Source organism: Diadema antillarum, unplaced genomic scaffold, assembly GCF_040938485.1.
Source record: "Diadema antillarum isolate AM-2024a unplaced genomic scaffold, OU_Dant_1.0 scf00000165, whole genome shotgun sequence".
Classification (NCBI taxonomy): Eukaryota; Metazoa; Echinodermata; class Echinoidea; order Diadematoida; family Diadematidae; genus Diadema; species Diadema antillarum.
This window is the reverse complement of record NW_027271054.1, coordinates 1,589,931-1,612,344: the sequence shown is the minus strand read 5'-3', so window position 1 is coordinate 1,612,344 and position 22,414 is coordinate 1,589,931. Positions and strand designations below refer to the sequence as shown.

At 37.0% G+C, this 22,414-nt stretch overlaps 2 protein-coding genes across 2 annotated transcripts in view; one reads left to right on the top strand and one right to left on the bottom strand.

Moving 5' to 3' along the window:
* LOC139722427 (endoribonuclease Dicer-like) overlaps positions 1 to 552 on the bottom strand; it is a 28,268-nt gene extending 27,716 nt beyond the window's left edge. The window contains exon 1 of the mRNA XM_071633719.1: positions 419 to 552. The gene's annotated coding sequence lies outside the window, so the exon portion shown is untranslated. The remainder of the gene's footprint in view (positions 1 to 418) is intronic.
* Positions 553 to 986: 434 nt separating this feature from the next.
* LOC139722455 (uncharacterized) overlaps positions 987 to 22,414 on the top strand; it is a 78,688-nt gene continuing 57,260 nt past the window's right edge. Inside the window, exons 1-6 of the mRNA XM_071633749.1 lie at positions 987 to 1,029; positions 8,804 to 9,277; positions 12,849 to 12,889; positions 14,485 to 14,548; positions 15,117 to 15,164; positions 21,186 to 21,292. Of these exons, the coding sequence (XP_071489850.1) occupies positions 8,837 to 9,277; positions 12,849 to 12,889; positions 14,485 to 14,548; positions 15,117 to 15,164; positions 21,186 to 21,292 (701 nt within the window). The 5' untranslated portion in view covers positions 987 to 1,029; positions 8,804 to 8,836. The remainder of the gene's footprint in view (positions 1,030 to 8,803; positions 9,278 to 12,848; positions 12,890 to 14,484; positions 14,549 to 15,116; positions 15,165 to 21,185; positions 21,293 to 22,414) is intronic.

Genomic DNA, 22,414 nt, shown 5'->3' with positions numbered 1-22,414 from the left:
ACATTACTGTACAACATCATCGTCAAGCGGCTGACGTCTGGTGCTGCTTCTGTGCGATACCAGCTTTTAAATGTTCTAAATTCATAATTAAATTAACATTTTAACAAAGTAAAGAGCTACTGATAGATGAAATTTCTAGGCAGATATTTATTTCTAGTGTCTATTGATAATTTATTTTTGTTAATTAAAGTCTTGTTAATCAAAGTCTCGGGCAAGAAACTGTGCATGTAGCTGTTGAGTTCTACAATCAAATGGAGGTTGCGCGTAATTAAGCAGAAGTGAATTTGAGGTAGGGCCTAGATCTACCACTGTAACCAAGCTGTACCAGGTGAACAAAACCAAAACACTGTTTCACATTAGGTTAGTCATGCTGCTTGCTGGTGGTGGGTGTATGTATGATGGAGTTTTCTCACATTACCTGATCAACAAGAACACAACTTCAGGCAGAAGCCACAGACACAAAACAGACGTCAGTGTTGACCTGGAACATCACAAATGTCGTACCGTATCGTGTCAAACAGTCAGTTGGGTGAACTTTTGGCTGAACATCCCTGTCCCAGGTCAGCTCTTACGGCAACAGCTGGCTCATTAAAGCCTCATCCTGCCAGTGCCGTCTCAAGAACTACATACCAGTAGTATGTTGTGCTGTGTGCACCGACCTAGTACCTCATTTGTACCCCGTAGAAATGATAACAGAGAAGTTACAGTATCACACAGTCTACGTACATGTACGTACATTGTATGTCAAACAGATCGCCAATACCACACCTGCTTGAACATAGTTTACGATCAGCTGCTCACGATTAACGTCAAATAAGAACAATATGTCAATGTTATCGAAATTATAAAATAAAACTTAAAGAACATTTATTTTTTGATAATTTTAAAGCCAAAATATACTTGCTTTTATAATTTTAAAATGCAATTTATGGTAGCGTTTGGGAGGCTCGTTCAAATCAGCCACGGTCATTGCTCCGTTCGCCGTACTCTGCCGTACTCTGCCGTACTCTTTGGTTCGAACGTATCCAGGTATTTATCACATTTTTTAAAGGTGAGATTATTCGCTACTTTGTAGTTGTGTGTAGAGTTTATGATCTTGATTTGTTCAAAACGGCCAAGTTGTTATTCTTCTGAACTGCGGAAGTCTTTTTCCTGTTTGCAACATTCATACCGTCACAAAAACTAGACACCAATTGTAGCATATGGGACCGGAATATCGATCGAAGTATTCGCCTAGGGTAGCGCTCTGGAGTTTCAGACCGGGTCCTTACAAATACCTGTAGTACGTACGAACTATGCGCGTTTCTCCTCATTCAGAAAACGAATTTAGCATTTACTTGTTGTAAGTTTCTTTTCAATCAGCTTTCGCAGCTTTCTTTGCTTAAATTGTGCCAGCTGTAGCCGCAACTTTAGCTGAATTTGGTAATTCTTTGGCTTTTGCTACCATCTGCAGCTTGCTAGTTGCAGCAGCAACTGACCTGAGCAGTGCAGTGAATGGTGAAACAGAAAATGAAAAATTGATTTAAACTCCTAATAATATGGACCTCGACCTGCCGGTACTTGTTACTATGGATACTGTTTCATGTTCATTTACACTGAAGTCACAACTAAATTGAAGCCAACATTAGTTTATCTTTTAAAAAGGGGGAGATTCTGTTTCATCTCAGTCCGGGAAACCCGCTCATGAGGACCACTCCCGCGTACGAGGACTGCACCGCCTCATGAGGACCGCCCCCATGCGTCATGAGGCGCGGGGGGAACGTCTCATGAGGCCCCCCTATTCACTTCTATTCATCTCACATCTGACGTATAAATTGTCGCAACGATGCAGAGCGCCCATTAAAACACACGTGTTTTAATGGGCGCTCTGCATCGGTTGTTAAAACTCGATTTTTGAAGAAAAAAAAAACAGATAGGATTTTTTCTTCTTTTCATCATGGATAGTGGACATGACGTGTGTAACAAAAAATCACCGTTCAAAGTTGCGACAATTTATACGTCAGATGTGAGATGAATAGAAGTGAACAGGGGGGCCTCATGAGGTGTTCCCCCCCCCCCCCCCCCCCCCCCCCCCCGGGCCTCATGAGGCATGGGGGTGGTCCTCATGAGGCGTGGGAGCGGTCCTCATGAGGTGGGGCAGTCCTCGTACGCGGGAGCGGTCCTCATGAGCGGGTTTCCCGGACTGATCTAAAGGGGATGTTCTCTGGGATTTAATTTAAGTCTTCACTGCACGAATCGAGTTCTCTTATTTACAGACTATGAATTTTAGTCAAGTAGAAATCTAATGAATGTTTGTTTGTTTTGTTCTGCTTTGATTTTGTATGGTCTTGGAACACTTTCGTAAAATATTGATGATGTAGCTATCTGTAATGAGTAAGCCCTGCCCTATACACTGATAAGAATTAAGATCTGATGGGGCTATGTAGTATGACTATGTCTAAGCAGCTGCTTCATAGATCAATTATGTGAAGAAAAAAAAAACCAGAATATATAGGCACCTACTGAACACTGTTCATCAATAAGTAGGCAGTGAAAACTATTTGTCATAAAGTGGCATTGCTTTTTCTAGAGTAGCAGCATTTTGGATCATACAAAAATCAGAATAGTATGTGGTGTATGCTAGAAATTCTTTAACTATGGTGTGAATATCTTGAATTAAAAAAAAATGGCTGTTTTGCTTTGTATCTACATGCATGGGGAAAAATTAATGATAATAATGTTATATGTTATGCCCAAGTTCTCTTTTCAGAATACCAAGTGATATATAAAATGAAAGAAAAATTCTAATATCTGGTTTGCTGAATAGTATTTCATTCTTGGGGGGGGGGGGGGGGGCTGCTGTTTCATATCATGTAAACCATATGTTTCCTTGTGCATGCGTTTTAATTTCACAGATTGTCAAGATGTTAGACGTTTGTGTTTGTATCATGTTGCACAACATACATTTTGTATGTGAAAACTTTCCATTATACATTTCCCCATTCACAGTATTTATGAAGTACACAAGTTGTCTATAAAGCGACATTGTGCCAATTTCTTCTCATGACCCCAATAGAGCAAAGAAACCAAATTTGCCAGTCACTGACATACTAATTTTACTGGTGCAAGGGACAAAATATTTTTGACATATTGAGGTAATTAATTCAAACAGCAAAATAGTTGTGAAATTAATGTTTTTTAGTCAACTGTCAGAATATTCCTCACATAGGCAAGTCCATTGATGTTTTTGTTTGTGGATGAATGGATATGAGAATTGATTAGCAGTTTAACTAAAATGTACCGGTATATGATCTGCAAATCTATGTGATATCCTATAGTTCATGCGAATGCTGCAATCACTGATCTACAGGATAAGCTATATGGCAGATATACATGTAACTTGGAAAACCACATAAGTATAGATCATTTTATAGCCTATAAAACCTGACCTAAAATCCCACAGTCCCTTGCCTCAATTCATCTCACTGTTGTTCTTATTGCCATTCACTTTTGAAGTTGACAGCTAATGGAATAAGTCTACATCTATATTAGATTGAACAATGCCTCATCGTATGCATTACATGTCTACTTTACTGTACAGTCCCTGGGGCGTCAATCTGTTTACACGATTGGGGGTAGGGAAAACTTTGAGTTGGAAGATCAGTGTGAGGGAGCATAGCAACCAAGTGGGGGAGGATGGGGGGGGGGGGGACATGTGGGTCATTTTGCATTTTCAGACCTGAAATTCAGCAATCTGGTGCACACTTTTGGTGAAATCTTTGGATTGCTTTTTTTTTTTCTTTTCTTATCAAAAAAGTAAGCAAAATAAACATTCTCACATATGACTAACTTGCTCTATCTCAGCTCTTGTTTCGCGTGTGCGACATCACTGTATACTAAGTGTACATATATTTATACATGGAAGTTCGTGGGGGGGGGGGAGGATGTGGGAGGGGACAGCCCCCTCCCACAAGACGGAGCTTTTGCAATTTCAGAACTAAAATAGAATGATCTGATGCAAACTTTTATGGAATATTTGGAAAGTTATCAATCCCAAAATTATGTCAAGTTTAAATCTATGGATAGGACCTGAGCAGGGGAAGGGCAAATTAAAAGAGGATGAGGGAACTGTTGATTTTATTTGAATTGGAAGTGACAGATCTGATGCACACTTTTTGACAAAATACTCTGAAATTTGTCAATCTCCAAAGTGTACTAAGTGTACGGAAGGGGACCTAGCAGGATGATGGAGGGGGTTATCAGTGTCCCCTCCCACATGAGGGAGTCTTTGCATTTTCAGAATTGAAATTCAGTGATCTGGTCCATGTTGTGGGTGAAATATGTAGATAGTTTACTATCAAAACAAGCCAGAAATTTTTCCTCATTTCAGGAATTATTGGAGGGGGGGGGGGGACAAAATGACATGTTTGCCCCCCTTGCCCTCCAGGATTGATGCCCCTGCATACGAAGGAGCTTTTACAGTTTTAGAATTCAAATCAAAATATCTTGTAATTAACACAATTTTGATGGAATTTGGGAAATTGCCAAACCCAAAAGTGTGCAAAATCTATGGAGGGAAACCAAGTGGGGGAAAGGGTTACTGTTCATTGAAAGAAGATATCCCTCCTACCCAACGGAACTTTTGCATTTTTTTTTTTTTACTGAAGTGACAGATTTGGTGCGTACTTTTGATGAAATGTTTGGAAATCTGTCGGTGTTTAAGCTAAAAGTGTTCTCAGTCTATGAGGAAAAGGACCAAACGGGAGAGGGTATGGGAGGGGCTATTCCTCTACCAGGCAAGGGAGATTTTGCATTTTCAGAATTAGAATTCAGCAATCTGGTGCACACTTGGGGTTAAATATTTGGACATTTTCTATTAAAACAAACAAACAAACAAGAAAATGCTCCACATCTCGGGAAATATTGAGGGGTGGGGCAAAATAAATGACATGTTTGCTCCCTCCACCCCCTGCCCCTGTGTAGTTCTATCCAGAGTTTATGATTTTGACCATTCCTGTCCACAGCAGGTATCAGTTTCCATAAGATTTCTTCATTTACAAGAACTAGCTATACTTAGTGGTGTAAACCGGAGCTATGATCGGATCGGAAAATCGGATCGGCAAATTTGCCGAAAAATCGGTATCGGATCGGAAATCGGCAAAATGATCGGCACCGTATTTTCGCATGTTTTGCATATTTTTACGCCCCCCCGATCCCCGGGCAGCGCACCCGCGCGTTTCCGCGATGTGATTTTTTTTTTTTTTTTTTTTTTTTTTTTTTTTTACAAAAAAAAAAAAAAAAAAATCAAAAATGTGATCGTTACGATAGGCCTACGCCCCTTTCTTCCGCGTTTACTCTCACAAACACGAACATACTTGTGTGTCGTACACCATTCCTAACTTGCGCCGATTAAAAATGTTAACTCAAATATTTGGGAAACTTATGTCACAAAACAGCATCGCACTATCGACGCTGCGTTTTGCTTCATTTTGCGCCGCTGAAATTGTGACTTAAAGTGTCTGAAATTATCTTTTCTTTTATGATGTAGTGTTAATACTCATCACGTAACTTAGTGAATGTTTGCATCGCATTTTGTCCTTTTGTTGTTGTTTTTTTATACTTCAAAGATCACGCTATTCTAAATTGAAGAAATAACATGGAAAGAAAGTGAAGAGGTTGAAGACGCTGCATTTTTGCGTTGCTGTGAAATTTGACCTGAAGTGTCCGAAATCATCTTTTATTATTACATGATCGTTGATAATGATATTTATCACGTAACTAAAGTGTATGTTTGCAACGCATTTTGTCCTTTTTTAAGAAGAAAAAAGTTAAGAAAAAGACATCAAAAGTAAGGAAAAATACGTACGATACAGGTGGAACTAACGAGAGCGACATCGCGCTATCAACGATGCGTTAATTGCTGAAAATGTGACGTAAAGTCTTCCAAATCATGTTTTCTTTTATGATATAATTGTTGATACATATATAAATCACGTAGGCCTCATTTTTTGTTATAGGTTTGTATCGCTTTTTATCCATTCGTTTGCATTTCTTTTTTTAATTTCGGGGATCACCCTTAGAAGAACAAGGAAAGAAAATGAAGAACAGGTAGAAGAAAATATAGCGCAACTTTCACGAAGCGGTATCCGTGCACTATTAACGCTGCGTCGCTGTGAAATTACAAGGACCCAAAGTGTCCGAAATTATCTTTTGAGTGAAATAACTGTTAACTTACCACGTAACTAGATGTATTTCCATCGCATTTTATCCTCTCTTTTGCAGTTTTTAAAATATTTTGTTTGCCTTTAATTCCGAAGCTTCGTTATTTTGAATCACAAATATTCGGTATATTTACTTGTTAATCGAAAAATGAAATAGGATTTGTTAATCAGAACAATGTGCGGTTGTTCGAGAGTTTCGTTCATACGAAAATGAAATTAAAGTTCGCTATTCCGCAGCTTCGTTAACCAAAATATTAAATCAAAAAAGCGTTTTTTATTTTAAAAAAAATAGATACGACTCGTTAATTATATTTAAATTTAGTTAAAACAAGGAAAGCGCACTAACGAATCTTCGAAATTACGAACTTTATTTCATTTCCTGGATGAACGGTCTTTCGATTTTTTTCTATTTAAAGATCTACGAATTTAACGAACCTTCGCATGAATTTCATTTAGTTTTAGATTCGAGTCAAAGTGACACGAATCTGATCATGAAAAAGTGATCAGACGATTCTGGAAAAAAAAAGTGACCACGTTTTTTGAGAGTGCAAAGGATAGGCCTAAACGAACCATTGAAATAAAGATTTTTGTTTGTTTGTTTTTCATTTTGGACAAACGAACCTTCGGCAAAACTAACCTTATTTCATTTACGGAATAAGAAATAACGAACTGTATTTCGTTTTCAGATGAGCGGACCTTCAAACCTTTTTTTTTTTCTGCAGGAACAACGACCTCCATCAACCTTGTTTCACTTTGGACTATAAAAGAAACATTGGAATACAGAACTTCGTTTTCGAATTTCGTTTTCGGATCGAGCGAACCTTCAAAATTACGGACTTCGTTTCATTCTCGGACGAACGAAACATTGGAATGACTAAGCCTGTTTTCATGTGATTGTTCGGATTAAAGCGAATCTAATTTTATTACAGGATTGACGGATCTTCGAAATATAGTGAATAAGGTCCAAGGATGATGATCGTTAGTTACCACTTTTTCATCATTAATAATTTCTTGTAGTTACATTGCGGTGTTGCGTTGTCTTTCATCCCCGCGACGTTATATTTTGTGTAACGCGATGCTGCTTCGTTATTTAGTTGCACTATTTTATTTTCCTCTCCCTCTTCTTCATTTTCTTTCCGATGTTGTTTCTTCAATATATATACAAAACGTTATTTTGAAGTAAAATAAAGAAAATTAAAAACGAAAGGATAAAACATGATGCAAACATATTGAACACTTGAAGTTACGTGATGAGTATCAACAATATGCCATTCCCTAAAAGAAAAGATAATTTCAGGGCATCGATGCCGCTTCGTTATTGTTGTTTTCTCCTTCCTTTTTCTGGGGTTTTTTTTTTTTTTTTTTTTTTGGTCATAAATTGCGTGATCCTTGAAGTAGAAAAGCAAACAACAAACGAAAGAACAAAATGCGACGCAAACATACATTTTATATCGTAATTACAATACGTGATAAGTATCATCAATATCGTAGAGAAGACAATTCCGGATACTGGAAGTCACATTCATTTCAGCGAGCATGACTCCAGCGTTTTTGTTTTTGTTTTTTTTTTCTTGACAGTGCGATACCGCTCCGTTAGTTGCACTATTTTTCTTCTTCCTCCAATTTTTCTTCTTCCTTCTTAATCGCGTGTATGCTCCATGAAAACAAAATCCCCAGAAAGATAAAATCCGATACAAACATTCTCATACTTGACCGAAAGATCGGTCAAGTCTCCGGAGGAGAGGGATAACTTTTTTAAAAAAAAGAAGAAGAAGAAGAAAAAAAAAGGGTCCTCCGGACAGACGGATCTTTCTTTCTGTTCTAATTAGTTACCTGATAAGTGTCAACAGTTACTTTTATTAACATTTTTCATCGACGCAAGTTAGTAAAGCTGTGCGAAACGCTGATTATGTTCTTACATAGACAGAAAGATCCGTTCCGCCCGCAAGAGTACAATGTATTTCATTTTTATTTTTTTTACGTTATCGCTCCATCCTCGTAAGAGGGCCAGGGATTCCGTTAAGCCACACGCAGTCTCCGTGGAACATATCCCCGACGACCAAATACAGACCGATCTTTCGGTCAAGTTCTTACACTATTTGTGAAAGTCAATACTGTAGAAAGGAGAACAATACGTATACGTGAATGATGCGGCGACGGTGTGGCATATGTTGGTTTTTGGGGGTTTTTTTCGATTTCGTTTTTTTGCGTTTTATTGGTCACCGATATGCCGATTTTTTTCGAAGATCGGCGATCGGTAAAAAATTGCCGATCATGCGTGATCGGTATCGGATCGGCATCGGATCGGATGATCGGTTACACCACTAGCTATACTCTAGATAAGTTGCATGCCAAGTTGGGAATATTTCAAACATGATGATTGTCTTTCAGTAAAAGACCATTCATATTTTGTGTGAGTGTTTTTTTTATTTCTAAGTGATATGTCTTCATAATTTAAGTGTATAGTATTGAAATTGAGAGAGCACAGTTGAATTAAACATACCTGAAATAGCCTCTTCCACCAAGAACTTGAAAACTGTACTAAGCAGCCAGTGAATATGGGTTAAATCATTTTCAATGTGTTTTGTCTGTCCTTATTCTAGGTCTGACAGCAGAGGTTTGTGGTGGCACCAAACATGCAACAGGTGTGCAGCAGCTGGTTGCTAAGCAGATTGAGCTCATCAATGCTCAGAAGGACTCATATTGCACAAACTATGGCCAGGATATCAGGGACTTATATGCTAGATGCATTCAGACATACATTAGTTTCACAAAAGAGCACCCTGCATGTACCTGCAGTGGCAAAAGAACGCTTTGTAGCACATGGCATTCCAACAAAACCGGAGCCTTACCATAACAGATGGACGGAAAGACTGAAGCCACGTGCTTGTTGGAGCAAAGTTGGTTGCCATGGGAACAGAACAGGATGCAGGTGCTTCTCTTCCTCCCAGGGACGATGTCGTCCAGGCAGAGGGGAGACGGTGATGAATGTGTTTGACAGGAAGGCCAAACGGAAGCAGCGCGACCGGGCAGCAATGGCAGAGGATGTGGAAGTTTATGATTACCTGAAGGATGAAGTGAGTGCAGTGCATTTGTGATGTCAAGTAATTAATCATTCAGACCATCACTTTTGTTTGCCCATTCATCACCGTTTTGATGATGACATTCACTGCTGGTCAGGCCATTTTATGAAATCATAAACGTCTGGTGCCAAAGTAAATCAAAAATTTTGTTGATGATCAGATCTTCTTCCTCTTTCATAATGAGATTATTATTTTTTCGTTGTACTAGTAATCAATTTGAATTAGACAGATTCTGTTTTTACTACCAAGCTGCTTTGTTAAAATATTTGCATCCATCTATCACCCGTCACTGATAAGTTGAGAAAGGCTCCACAAATGAAAGTGTTAAAAAAACCTTTACAATGAGAATTAGCCCTTTGAGGACAAGTCTCGAGTATACTCGGGCAGGTGACTATGGGAAATGCATGTTATAGCAAAATGACCCCGTCCTCAACGGGTTGATTCACTCTTTACCTTGTGTAACTCAAAAGACAATCATTTATTGACATCAGTAGAAATCAATAGAGCCCTCTCTAGTTATGTGTGGTGAAGGCAGAAAATACTTAGAATTATAACATGCATTAACTTAAATTATATGTTTACATGATAATCCATACAGCACTTTACATGTATTTGGTATGTGCAAACCCCAAATTGATCAAGCAAAATTGTATGATTTAAAAAATAGAATGGCTTAGATTTTGTGTGATTGTGTGTTTATAATCTTGAAATCAAGTGAAATCTTTATTGTTTTCTTATATCATAAATTTGAAAACATTGACATGAATTCAGCATTATTGTTCATGGTATTTCACTTTAAACTATGGATTACACACAAATGTAGGCCTACAGAGTGTATGAGAAACCAGTGCACACATCTTCACTAAATTTCCTTGTTTTGCATGAATTTAGAAAGAAGAATAGATAGAAATCATATCCTTTGAATCTAATTGTTCTAGAGCTGTACTTCCATAACAAAAATGTTGTCATTTCATGACGAAATGACTGATTTCGTAAAGAAATAGGTCTTGTTGCCCCATAAAAAACTACAGTCTTTGTTCATGGTTTAAACCACGGGCAGGATTGTACCACCTTCGTGAATTCTGGCCCTACAGTTTATGATATCACATGTGTTGAACAATAAAGAGAATTCCACAAAATTTAATATTTTGAAGAAAGTACTCATTCCCTGCACTTGTTACTGACTTATGTTAAGGGTAATTTAATTCCCCCTGCTTTCTGAAAGAGCCAAGTCAAGTGCTCTTTTGCTATGCAAAAAAGTAGAAAATGTTAATTTCTCTTTATCTTTTCTTAATATTGTTCTATCTATGTGAAATCACAAACTGTAGCAGTCTTCTCATCCAGCAATGGTGGCACTGAAACTTCCAAAATGTATTATAACTTTTGAACAAATTGTCTGATTTTTCTAAAACTTTCACTGATATATTCTACTTGTAGTGCTGCATTCGCTCAATCCATAAAGTGAACTTGTCCCTTAACCTGTTAAGGATGAGTCCCGAGTATACTCGGACGGGTGTCTATGGGAAATTCATGTTATAGCAAAATCAGCCCATCCTCAACAGGTTAAAGGACAAGTCCACCTTGTGGATTGAGTGAATTCAACAATTTTAGTAGAACACATCAGAGAAAGTTTGGGGGAAATAGGACAATCTGTTCAAAAGTTAATGGTTTTTAAGTATCTGCACAATCACTGCTGGATGAGAAGACTACTATAGTGTATGATGTCACATGTGTACGACGATAAAAGAAAATAAACAGTGTATTTCACAAAACTTTACTTTTTGACAAAAGTGCACATTTCTTCAATTTGTTGCTGATGTATGTTAAGGGCAATATTATTCCCCCTGCCTTCTGAAAGAGAGAAGGCGAGTATTTTGTTATGCAAGAATAATGAAAATATGTTGAATTTTTCTCTATACTTTCTTTATATCGTTGTACTCATGTGACATCACAAGCTATAGTAGTCTTCTCATTCAGCCTTGACTGAGCAGAAACTTCAAAAATTCATAATTTTTGAACGGATTGTCTGATTTTCCTCAAACTCTCGCTGATGTGTTCTACTAATATTGCTGCATTTTAATACTCAACCCACATGTCTATGAGGGTGAACTTGTCCTTTAATTTGCACCAATGTAGGGAATACTTGAGGATGCTGACCTCAAGTCCCAATTTACCAAATGAGACCTGCATAGAGTCTTAGCAGGGTTTGAGGAAACTCAATACCAAACATCTTCTCAGGGAGAACCGGTCAGCTACTTCAGATGATGGCTTATTCAGGGGCCAATGCATCCAAACCTGCTCTTATGAGCTGTGCGTCCACTTTTACACCCTCTCAATGCACCTGCATGTCTATCCAATGAGCGCCTGTTCATTTTCATCTAAAATTCTTGGTTTCAGCTTTATTTTTATTTCACGAATTTCGCGAGAGCCAAGATTCACGAAAATAAAATGCACATGAAAGTTCTGATCTACACTATACGCGCTGTATGTTTTTAAAGAGGCAACTCGCGAAAATGTCATAATCTGAAAAAGGCCATCGGCTCCAATTTGCAAAAATTTCATGCCGCGAAAATATCATGATTTACGGTATAATTCTAGGCATCAAATTCTTTCTGTAATGATTTCCATGTAGGTTTTAGTGTGTATGTGCATGATGCTTTTGTTTTCAACTGGGTTAGGAAAAGGTAGCTTGGCTGCCATTGTGATTCATTTAAAGTAAGGTCATAGTTCACTGACACAGGTGAAGGCTTAAAGGAAAATCAGACAATCTGTTGAAAAGTTATACAAGTTTGGAGGCCATTGTCACTGGATGTGAAGACAACAGTTTGTGATGTCATTGCAAGACAATGATATAAAAAAAAAACTATGAAGAGAATTCAACGTATTTTCTTTTTTCTAGCACTAATAAAAAAGCACTTTACTTTAAACCTCTTTCAGAAAACCAGGAATTATATTACCATCAATTATAACAGTATCAAGAGGAGGGATTGTGTACTTAGCATTTAGAAAGATAAACTTTTTAATGTGAAATTCTCTTTTATATTTTCTTTATCATTGTCCTGTTGCAAAAGTTTTTTTTTTTTTTTTTTTTTCATCCAGCGATGGCGGCACTAAAACTTCAAAGACTCATAATTTTTTAATGGATTATTCCATTTTCTTCAAACTTCACTTATGTGTTCTACTGATACTGCTGCATCACTCAATCAACATTTACTGTAAAATGAGGAATGTTAATGTACATTTTGATTTTGCGAATTTCGTGAAAGCCAAGATTCGCAAAATTAAAATGCACACGAAAGTTCTTGTCTATGTATATGCATTGAAAGTTAGAGGCAACGTGTGAAAATTTCATGAAGAACAGCCTGTGGCTGAAACAAGAGACCATATGGAAATAAAATGAATGAATGAATGAATGAATGAATGAATGAATGAAAAAAGGCCATTGGCTCCAATATACGAAAATTTCATGCCACGAAAATATTGTGTTTTACAGTGGTTAAGTATATTTGGATTTCATTCTTCTGTAAAACTGAGCTCAGAAACTCTCCGTCTCTCTCTCTCACAGATTGGGTATCGACTAGTAGACAGAGTCAGAGATGTTACAAGGTAAGGACTACAAATTTAAATTCAGGTCTTTTGGAAATGTTGCTATCTTTAGAATTAAATGTTTTCTTGTGTTGCGATGTCAATTCAATATCTTTGTATGGCTTCTGTTAAGGGTTTGATCGAGGTTTTGCTGAGTTGCTAGTAAAGGCCAGAGTTTATGTCAGCTTAAAGGGATTGTACAGTATTGGTGGAGATGAGAATTGGGCTTTTAACTTTTTGCGAGATACCAAAAAAAAAAAACCCACTTATGATATAGTAGAGAGCATACCATTTTAAGAGGAATTCAAAGTTTATTTGATGAAAATCGGGTTTTAAATGACTGAAAGATCCAAAAACAAAGTAAAACAAAGCGATCATAGTAAAGTGTGGGTCCCACACTTTATCAGAATCGCTATTTTTTTATGTCTCAGCCATTTCAAAACCAATTTTCATCAAATAAACGTTCAATCCCTCATAGAATTACATGCTCTTTCGTATTTCCATGAGAGTTTTCTCATTATTTCACCAAAAAAATCTTAAAAACCGGAAATTAGGTCTCAACCAAAACTGTACGATCCCTGTAAAGTCATCTGAATAAGAAAACAATGATACAGTGTCATCACAATGATGAAGACCACACAATACCCTGATTATGACAATAGTTACTGGAGTTGGCAATGAAGTATGGAAATAATATGTTTGCATAGTTGATGAAACAGACATCATTCTTGTGTGAACCTCCAGTAAATAGATAATTGATTTTGAATGTTAACTGGATGCACTAAGAAAGTACACACCTACTTTGAGGCCATAGGGTCACTAATGCCTGCTAGACTGTGCCCTTTTATCCTTTGAAAAATTCTGGATCATCCACTTGATCACCACCAAAAATTGATCATCTGTTTGTTTTACTGACAGCATTTTGAGTGAAATTGCTAACTGACAGAGAAGCCAACAAATAATCATATATTGTCCTGTAGAAGAGATGTAAACCCATCTGTCTAGTGGTTTGTTTAATACTTGCAGGTATTTGTTGCTTCTGTGATTACCGTGTAAAAGAAATGATTCCCATTTTTTTCTTTTTTTTTTGCTCATTTTTTTTTCTAAAAGAAAGGATAGTACAAGGGGAAAAAAAATCTGGTGGTGGGAATGATCGTTGTTGTTGTTGGAATGATTGTTATTAGTGTGATGATAGTGGTAATAATATCCTTCACATGGATGATACCCTATGACACATCATGGATCCATAAAATGCAGTTGAGTGATCAATGTCTCTGTTGGTTCAGAGGTATCTGTGGTTGAATCTGTATCTGTATCTGTACACATAAATGTATCAAATTATTGTGTGATTTGCTTCCATTTTCTGGTAAAAGTAGACCCAAGGTTGATTTGATTAACGTAAATGATTCGAAAGTCATTCAATATCACCTTTTACAGATTTTCTTCATGTTTTTTGTAGCATTAATAATATTGCCTTAAGACAGTGGTATTTAAAATGTGCATGAACAAACAAGTTTCAAATGTCATGTGAAACCAAACAGACCCATTTCAATGTTGTAAATCAGTCAGCCTCTATTTCTACGTTGTCAGCGATTGATGTTGTTCAATTGTTCCAGGAAATTCCAAGTTGCTGTGGACCTAGGTTGTGGAAGGGGACTTCTGGCAAACCACCTCACAGATGTAAGTAATCAACCTGGTTTTGCAAAATACATTTCCCTGTCTAGATATCATAATGAAATTAGTCACCCTGAATTGCATTTAGTGACGCAAATGTTGGTGTGAAGAACAAATATTGAAAAAAAAGTTGCCTTCATTTTTATGTGCTGTAATTCTCTTTTGTGTGTGTGTGCATATAGTTTTTATTTTTTTTTACCTCAGATATACTGTAAAGTATGATTATAAGGGTTTGCTAAACATAACATCAGATATAAATATTCTAAATGAACTCCTTTTGTCATTTCATTAAAAGAGCAGGCAAACTTGTTTTAGTTACAGATGTGAGGGACATGTTTCCCATCCGTCCCTCTTTTGACAAGAAATAAAAATGAGTTTTCCTTGAGTTACACCGAGTTCTTTAGAGGATGGTTGTTTTGATGATCAGTTACATGATTTTTGTTATGTATGTCCATTATATGCACCTCAGGTATGGATAAACACCAGTCTATGCATAACCCAGAAAAACAAAGTTTCGTGTTCTTGAGAGAAAAAGTACTATATCCTTGTTTGTTGATATCTTTATATCCTTCAGGATGAAGTGGGCACTCTGTACCAATGTGAAATGTCTGAGAAAATGTTGGTAAGTACCCAGACCTTGGGGCAAAGGATAATTACCAAACGAAGGAAGGCTTTTATATAATTAGTGTCGTGTCTTGAACTTGCATCTGTGTCTTAATCAGGGTGTCATTTCTCTTTGTGCAAATAGAAACATGAAATGGAGAAGAGATAAGGGGGGCACGGAGGGATGATTTCATTAGAGGAAATCAGCCACTTTGACTTTGTTTCCTTGCGTCCTTTTTTTCCCCCAATTTTTTTTCGGACTGTATCTGAGTACTTTTTTAAAACGTCAGGCTTGATTATTCATCCTCTCTTGTCTGTGATGCAGTGGGCAAGTGATAAGCCACTGTGTATTTTGGGTCCTGTTAAATTGAAGAAAAAGCGAAAGAAGAGGTCGGAAGATGTAGATTAATCTCCAACGTTACCAGACCTGTCACATAGTTGTTATCGTGGGAAAGCAAACAATATTTAGACATAGACATCGTTTTGTCACTTAAACTTTTTGCTGACAAATATAGCTCAATGATAAGGTCAGATGGAGGTATACATGCTTTTCATTTCTTTGCAAATGGAGCACTTTAAAAGTTTATGTATTTGGGAAGAAAGAAGGAAAGCACAATGTGAGGAAATGTGTTTTCAGTTCTATAGTTTTTGTGCACCTGAATTTCATTTTCTTGCAGCAAGAAGAAAAAATGCGCAAAAGGTTGTAAATGTTGTTCAGCAAATATTAATAACCTTATGGATATGTTTGCAACGGGGAAAATATGTCTTGTTCATTTTGTGTGTGTTTAGTGTTTGTCTAATCTGCAATCAATACTGGAGTCAGTGTATTTTAATTAAAAAAAAATGAATTAAAAAACCTAAATGTGTATTCCCAGAATTTTTCGTGTGAAATACAGTGGGTCACAGATATGAAAGTGTGTCATCAAAATCTTTGCTCATTTTTTTTTTTACTGTGAGTGAAATACTCTTTGCAGCACAATGGGCTGAAATTAGCCATTGCAGCAATTATCTTCATAATGTATAATAAATGAATGATCTACTCATCCTAGAAAGATGTTTACTAGATATATGTAGAGATACATGTAGGTCACACACATATCTACGACAAAGCAGTTAATATGTAATTACCTTTGTCAATGAAGGAGTTCATGTTTTCATTGGCATTGGTTTGTTTGTAAATCTGTGTGCAAAATAACTCAAAAAGTTGTCAACGAATTTGAATAAAGCTTGTAGGAAAAGTTGGTATTGACACAAAGAACAGATGATTAAATTTAGGTAGTAATTTTTTTCCAAAGATTTTTAAAAGGATTTTTAATCTTGTGGCAAGTAGGGTCAATATACTTGGGAGTTCAAGCTGCACGTATTGAAGATTTACATATGCGCGCTAATGTGCATGCTCTGCTCAGGGGAGGTGCTGCGCAGCTGGAAGCTAACGACGTAAAGAAGTGGCTTCTACATTGTATATTGGGAACCTGGGTGATTTTCAGCACGCATGTATGTGTGTAAATCACTGATCTCTATGGAAGAACAAGATCAGTGGTGGAAATGAGCAGCTGGCTTGGTGGCGGTCTGTGCTCTGAGAGTGCTTTTCAAGTTGTAATTTTGATGTTAGCTAGAGCTACATAGAGTGGAGGAACCTGATATTTTTTTTTTCACTGCCTTGTAAAAAGCATTATTTGATTTATGCTGAATAAGTGACAATTATGCAGTTTGGTTGGTGGCCCATTATTGACCAGTCAAATTTAGACACTGACCACCAGAAATCATCTAACTTATGGCAGGCAGTATGATACAGATTGATCCTTTATGTGCTAAGGTATTTAGCAATAACTTGCTAGGCTTTGTTTTTTAAAATCAGTATTCACTTATTACTCTGTCCAAACTTGACATATCTACAGTACCGACAGCGAATTATTTTCCACACGAACATTCGGGAATATTTCCGAATATTCGCGAATATTTGGGAATATTCGGGAATATTCGGAAATAATTGGCGCTTGATATCCAAAGTGAAATATAGTTCATAGCGCATTGCAAACGCGCGAATATTCGCAAATTTATGATGCGCGAATATGTGCGCAATGCGCAAAAATGCGCAAACATTCGCGAATTTGTGGAAAATAATTTGCTGTCGGTACTGTATTACAAGTTAGCAAGCCCTTTCAGGGGTAGCAGTTTGCCTCAATCAAACAGGAAAGCTATGATGACACATTATATTACGGGGATTAGTTAACTCTCTATGTGCCACGTTCACATGCCCGACTCAGTCGACGGCATGCCAGGTTCGCATATTTTGCTCAAATGCACAAACCCACGCAAACCAATTGATAAATCACCAAATGCCACGTACAATAAAAGGTAATATCACAATTCTATTCCTGTCACATGTAGCTTGCACTATAATTTGTAGCACTGATTGACTATCAAGCGATGTTACCTGCTGGAGTTGCAAGTAAATTCTAAGTTTATGTCACTGTTTTGTGTGCAAAACTCATTCCTTTATGATAATGTAGCTCTACTGGTCATATGAAAGACAAATAGTCACATAGATTTGTCATAAAACTTACACCAAAGCAAAGCTTGGCATTTTCTCTACAACTTTGCTCATTACATGTCCAGCATAACAAAAATCAGTGAAAAGTTACATAGATTTGAAAAATGAAATGTTTTCCCAGAGCTTGACTACATTGCTGCCTCAAAATAATGTGGCACATGGGGGCTTACACTGTGACACATTTAAGAGTTAATCTCTACTTATGGGCAAATAGTTTCTAGACATCTGTACTAATTGGTGAAGAAAGCACTCCATTGAACGTGCCAATCAGCGAAGAAAGCACAGTAAGAGATGGAACGATGAATAAACTTGACCCTAATATCACATCATAAATGGGTCACAGTAGTATGTCGAGCCTAGACCTCACACTTTAAAACCGGCTCCTTTGCACTCAAGATCATTTTTTTTTCTCTCCCACATAACGAGTGAAATAAGGGAATCTATTTGTGGGCAAGTCTTCACATTTCCATTAAAATTCAAATATTTTCAATTTTAGGGGCTGTGAGAATTTTGACACTGGTGCTGTACGAAGACACATTAGTCCAGTAATTGGTTCTTTGCCCCGAAGGAAATGCTCAGACGGGGACGCCCCAACCCCATTCTCTCCTTTTTCTGTCAGGGGTTTTAAAAAACGGGCTGGGGGTTGCATCCATTATCGCAGAGAGTCACCGAGGGGTGATCGACTGGAAATTGAAATTCGTCTTTTGATTGGATTGGAATACAGAGTGTGTGTTAGAGGATTTGGAACAGGAGACAGGCTGACTTAAGTTGTAGGAAGAGAAGGAGGAGGAGGAGGAAGAAGAAGAAGAGGAGGAGGAGGAGGAGGAGGAAGTGGAGGAGGAAGAAGAGGGGAAGGTGGAGGGAAATGGATTTAGAGGAATTGGGCCACAGTGAGAGCATGGATATTCATGAAGTCTACATTTGTGTTGTAATTCCTATGAAGAAAATTTAGTGACTAGAACTTTAAAGATGTTTGGCTTTATGGAGAAAATACTTGAAACTGGAAAGATGTTTAGCCGTAAGGGAAAAATACCCAAGTTAAAAAACAGAAGGTTTAGGCTTATGTCCTTTGTGCATCTCTGTTTAACCTCTTGAGTCTGCCAACTAAGCTGTTGAGAGAATTTGCAAATTCCCCCCCCCCCCCCAAAAAAAAAAAAATCCAATCTTTGCAAACAACATCATATGTGACCCGCTACAACAAAAGGATCCAAAAGTCAGGGGAGGACTATTTTCTGAAAATGGCATGACATTATTCCTGTACTCGTATACTTTAATTTCATAAATAGCATAACTCATAAAAGTACTCGATCACGGAAATATCAATGATTTTATTAGCGCATGTCAAGTGGTTGTGGAAATCAGAGTTTCGAGAAAAACGCCTTCAAAGTTTTCTTTCCGACGCTATCATGATCAAGGGGAGGTGAAACAGTTTTCACCACTTGGCAATAGAAGATGTGCTCCTAGCGACCTTCGAGATGTTCATTCAAGCTTAGCGCCAGCGGTCTACGCACAACCAATCAGTAATCAGGATGCCATGCACTGACCAATAAATCACTCCCTCGTTGCTAGGGGCAGAGTCTAGCTGTGGTGCTAAATCCAAATCTTTGGACACGTTTCTGTTACGTTGAAAGTCGGAAAATCATTGCCCAGAAAAACACTGATTTCTTGCCTTTCCTTTGATCATATAGCTTTGAAATTTCGGCAGATGATAGACAAAATATTAGACTACAAGATTATGCAAAAAAAATAAATTCGATTGTTTTGACCAATTTTGATGATGTGACTTCAAACTCAATTTTCTCAGCTCAGCCATCAGCGACTTTAGGATCCTTTTGTTGTAGCAGGTCACATATCAAAGCAATCAGCATGTGGCAATGAAATGACGCAGATGTTGTGTGAATTACTATTTAAAGGCATAATTTACCATTTGCATATGAAACAAAAACCCAGCATTAGTGCTTTAAAATAGTTCTAAAATGTGAGTTTGGGATAGAAACAAACACTGTAAGAATATGAATCGGTAAAATCGATGTTAAGTATTGTTAAATATACAAAATGTGAACAATAGTTATAATAACAATGTTTCCAGACTAAACCGTCTACAGTTACATTTTATTTAGAAAAATACAGATACAGTCTGTACATGTATCTCCTTATATTTTAGGCTTTAGCACAAAAATTTTATATAAGAAAGTTTTGTGGTACAACAGACATACACATATGCATTAAATGTCATATCTTGAAAATTGTGCACACTGTTCAAAGTCTGTTGCACAAAAACGGTTAATACATCAATGTATTCACTAAGTATTCAATTAAAAGGAAAGAAAAACAATGGTTAATATTTTTACTTTGTGCATCCTGACAAGTCAACAGCATGTGAAGTGTCACATGATTTTTTTTTAATGCCAAATATCCTCTGCCCAAATAAGATTGTGACAACTAGCAGAGGAGTATTACCATCATTTCAGATGGATTGCATGTTTTAGCAGACAAACGTTAACTTTGTGATACATATACTTGTTCTGGCACTTTGACAGAAAGAAAAATTATGCTTCTGAATGGTAACCTATATTGATTGTGTAGCTGTCAATAAGTCCTGTCCACCACCATCAATTGGAGAGAATTTACTCAGAGGCCAGACTTTGTTATTCCTGCCAAGCTGTCACTTTGGTAACAACAGCTGCTTTATGATTTAGTCAATGTTGCGGGACTATTACATAAGTCAACTGAAATTCTGAATGCATGCAAATACCGAGCTCTTTTGACAGACTGACATTAAATCTATGAAGTCATTGTGGATATTTGATGTCAACATCTATCATAGTTCTACCTCTTGCAAAATGTGATATATCCTTATTGATCACATGCTTTTCGTCTCCTTGATTTTTTCATGAGAGAAACAGATTTTCCTTTCTGTTAATTCACGAAATACAAAACAGAATATATAAAATTGTTTGTATATAAATATAAAAAATATTCAGACAGAACTATCTTCTTCCTTCTAATGGTATCATATTACTATGTGTTACTTCACTGATAGCATAGATTTTAAATTGAAAACTACGTAAAGCATTCACTTGATATTTGAAAGGCTTACAGTGGCCACAGTCTTTGCTACGTCTGCCAATTGTTTCTGATTTTCTTACTTTGTTTTTGTCATGTTTGTGTTAGATTGGTACTACATAGATGGCTAGGTTTTTTAAGTACCTTGTGAGCAGTACCAGTGTTTCATTGATAAGGAATGATAACCTCCTGTACATAGAGGCCATTCTTTTTTTAGCATATTTTTGTTGCTGAAAAAAAAAGTACCAGGAGGCACCATTGAGTGTAGTCATTCAGAAATCAGAAAAAAAAATCTCTCAGCTGTGCCTGCAGGTCAAAGGTCAGGGTGAGGGCCATCCATTCATTCTGTCATCTCATTGTATTCAGATAAATGCCAATCCCTATGTGTGTGTGTGTTTTTTCCCCCTTTCCACTGTGAAGGAGCAAGCGCCCTCTCCAGACGGCGTGAAGACATACAAGGTGCTGTGTGATGAGGAATTTCTACCCTTTGAGGAGGAATCTATAGATCTTATCGTCAGCAATATGAGGTGAGGAGGGTGAAAAAATGGCAAGTTTTAAGCTCATTCTGCATTTTTTTCCCCCATCATATTTACGCCTTGGCAAATCTAGTATTTCCTTTTTGAAGATGAAATGAACTTTTTGACTTTTTTGAGGAGCACATGCATCTATTCGATGAAAACAGAATGTCTGTGTTGTAAGGACTTGCCTACAAATAGCCCCCCCTTTTTTTTTTACTTGTCAGATGGGAGGGGGAAAATACCCATGGATGTAAAAGAGCATGTTTTGAAACATCTGGTCTGTGTGCTTGACAGACTTTTGTGACCCATTTATGATGTGATATTGGGGGCAAAAAGTATCAGCCCGCTCTCCACTATGTGATAAGAAATTTCTCCCCTATAGAATTTAGTTCACAGTCTGAGTGAGTGCATACATGTATTAGTTTGTTTTATATTTCAAAATAATTGTATTGTTGATATGAGAGGATGTCCTCATGAAATATGAAAATCACAGAAAATTTTTTAAAAACCTGGTATAAAATTTCAATTTGTTTTTCTACAGGTTTTCCCAAATTTTGATTATAATCTTTCTATATTTCACTATGTTGCACCTTATCATGAAGTGGAAACTATTTTGTTTATGAATGTAGAAAATGAATATTGAATTTCACTTTTATATGTCCAAAGAGTCGGTGCCTTCTAAATATAAACATTTAGTGGTAAACAGTGCGATATATCGATGAAATTCCACGTGTTTATTCAAATTGGTGACGGATGAAATGTGAATCAATCTCATTCCCATTCAAGCGAAAAATCCAGTAATTCCTCTCGGCTTCTTCCATTGTGTATAGCCAGACAGTGTATTTCTGGCCACATTATCACCGCTCCAGGCAAAATGTTTTCATACCCTACATGCAGGGATGTTATCGTAATACCGAGAGTGAAGTGGTCAATGACTTTTAGGTAGTCTAATGACACATTTGTTTTTCAGACCCTTCTAGGTTTAACTTTGCAGTCTTCAAGGTTTTACTCCTGACAGTACTATCCAAGAAAGGCAGCATTTATTTTTCTAAGAATAAACGATTGATTATCTACATATACAGTGTAGAACAAAACAATTGCATCTTTATTTACGACAAAAGAAAGTTTGCT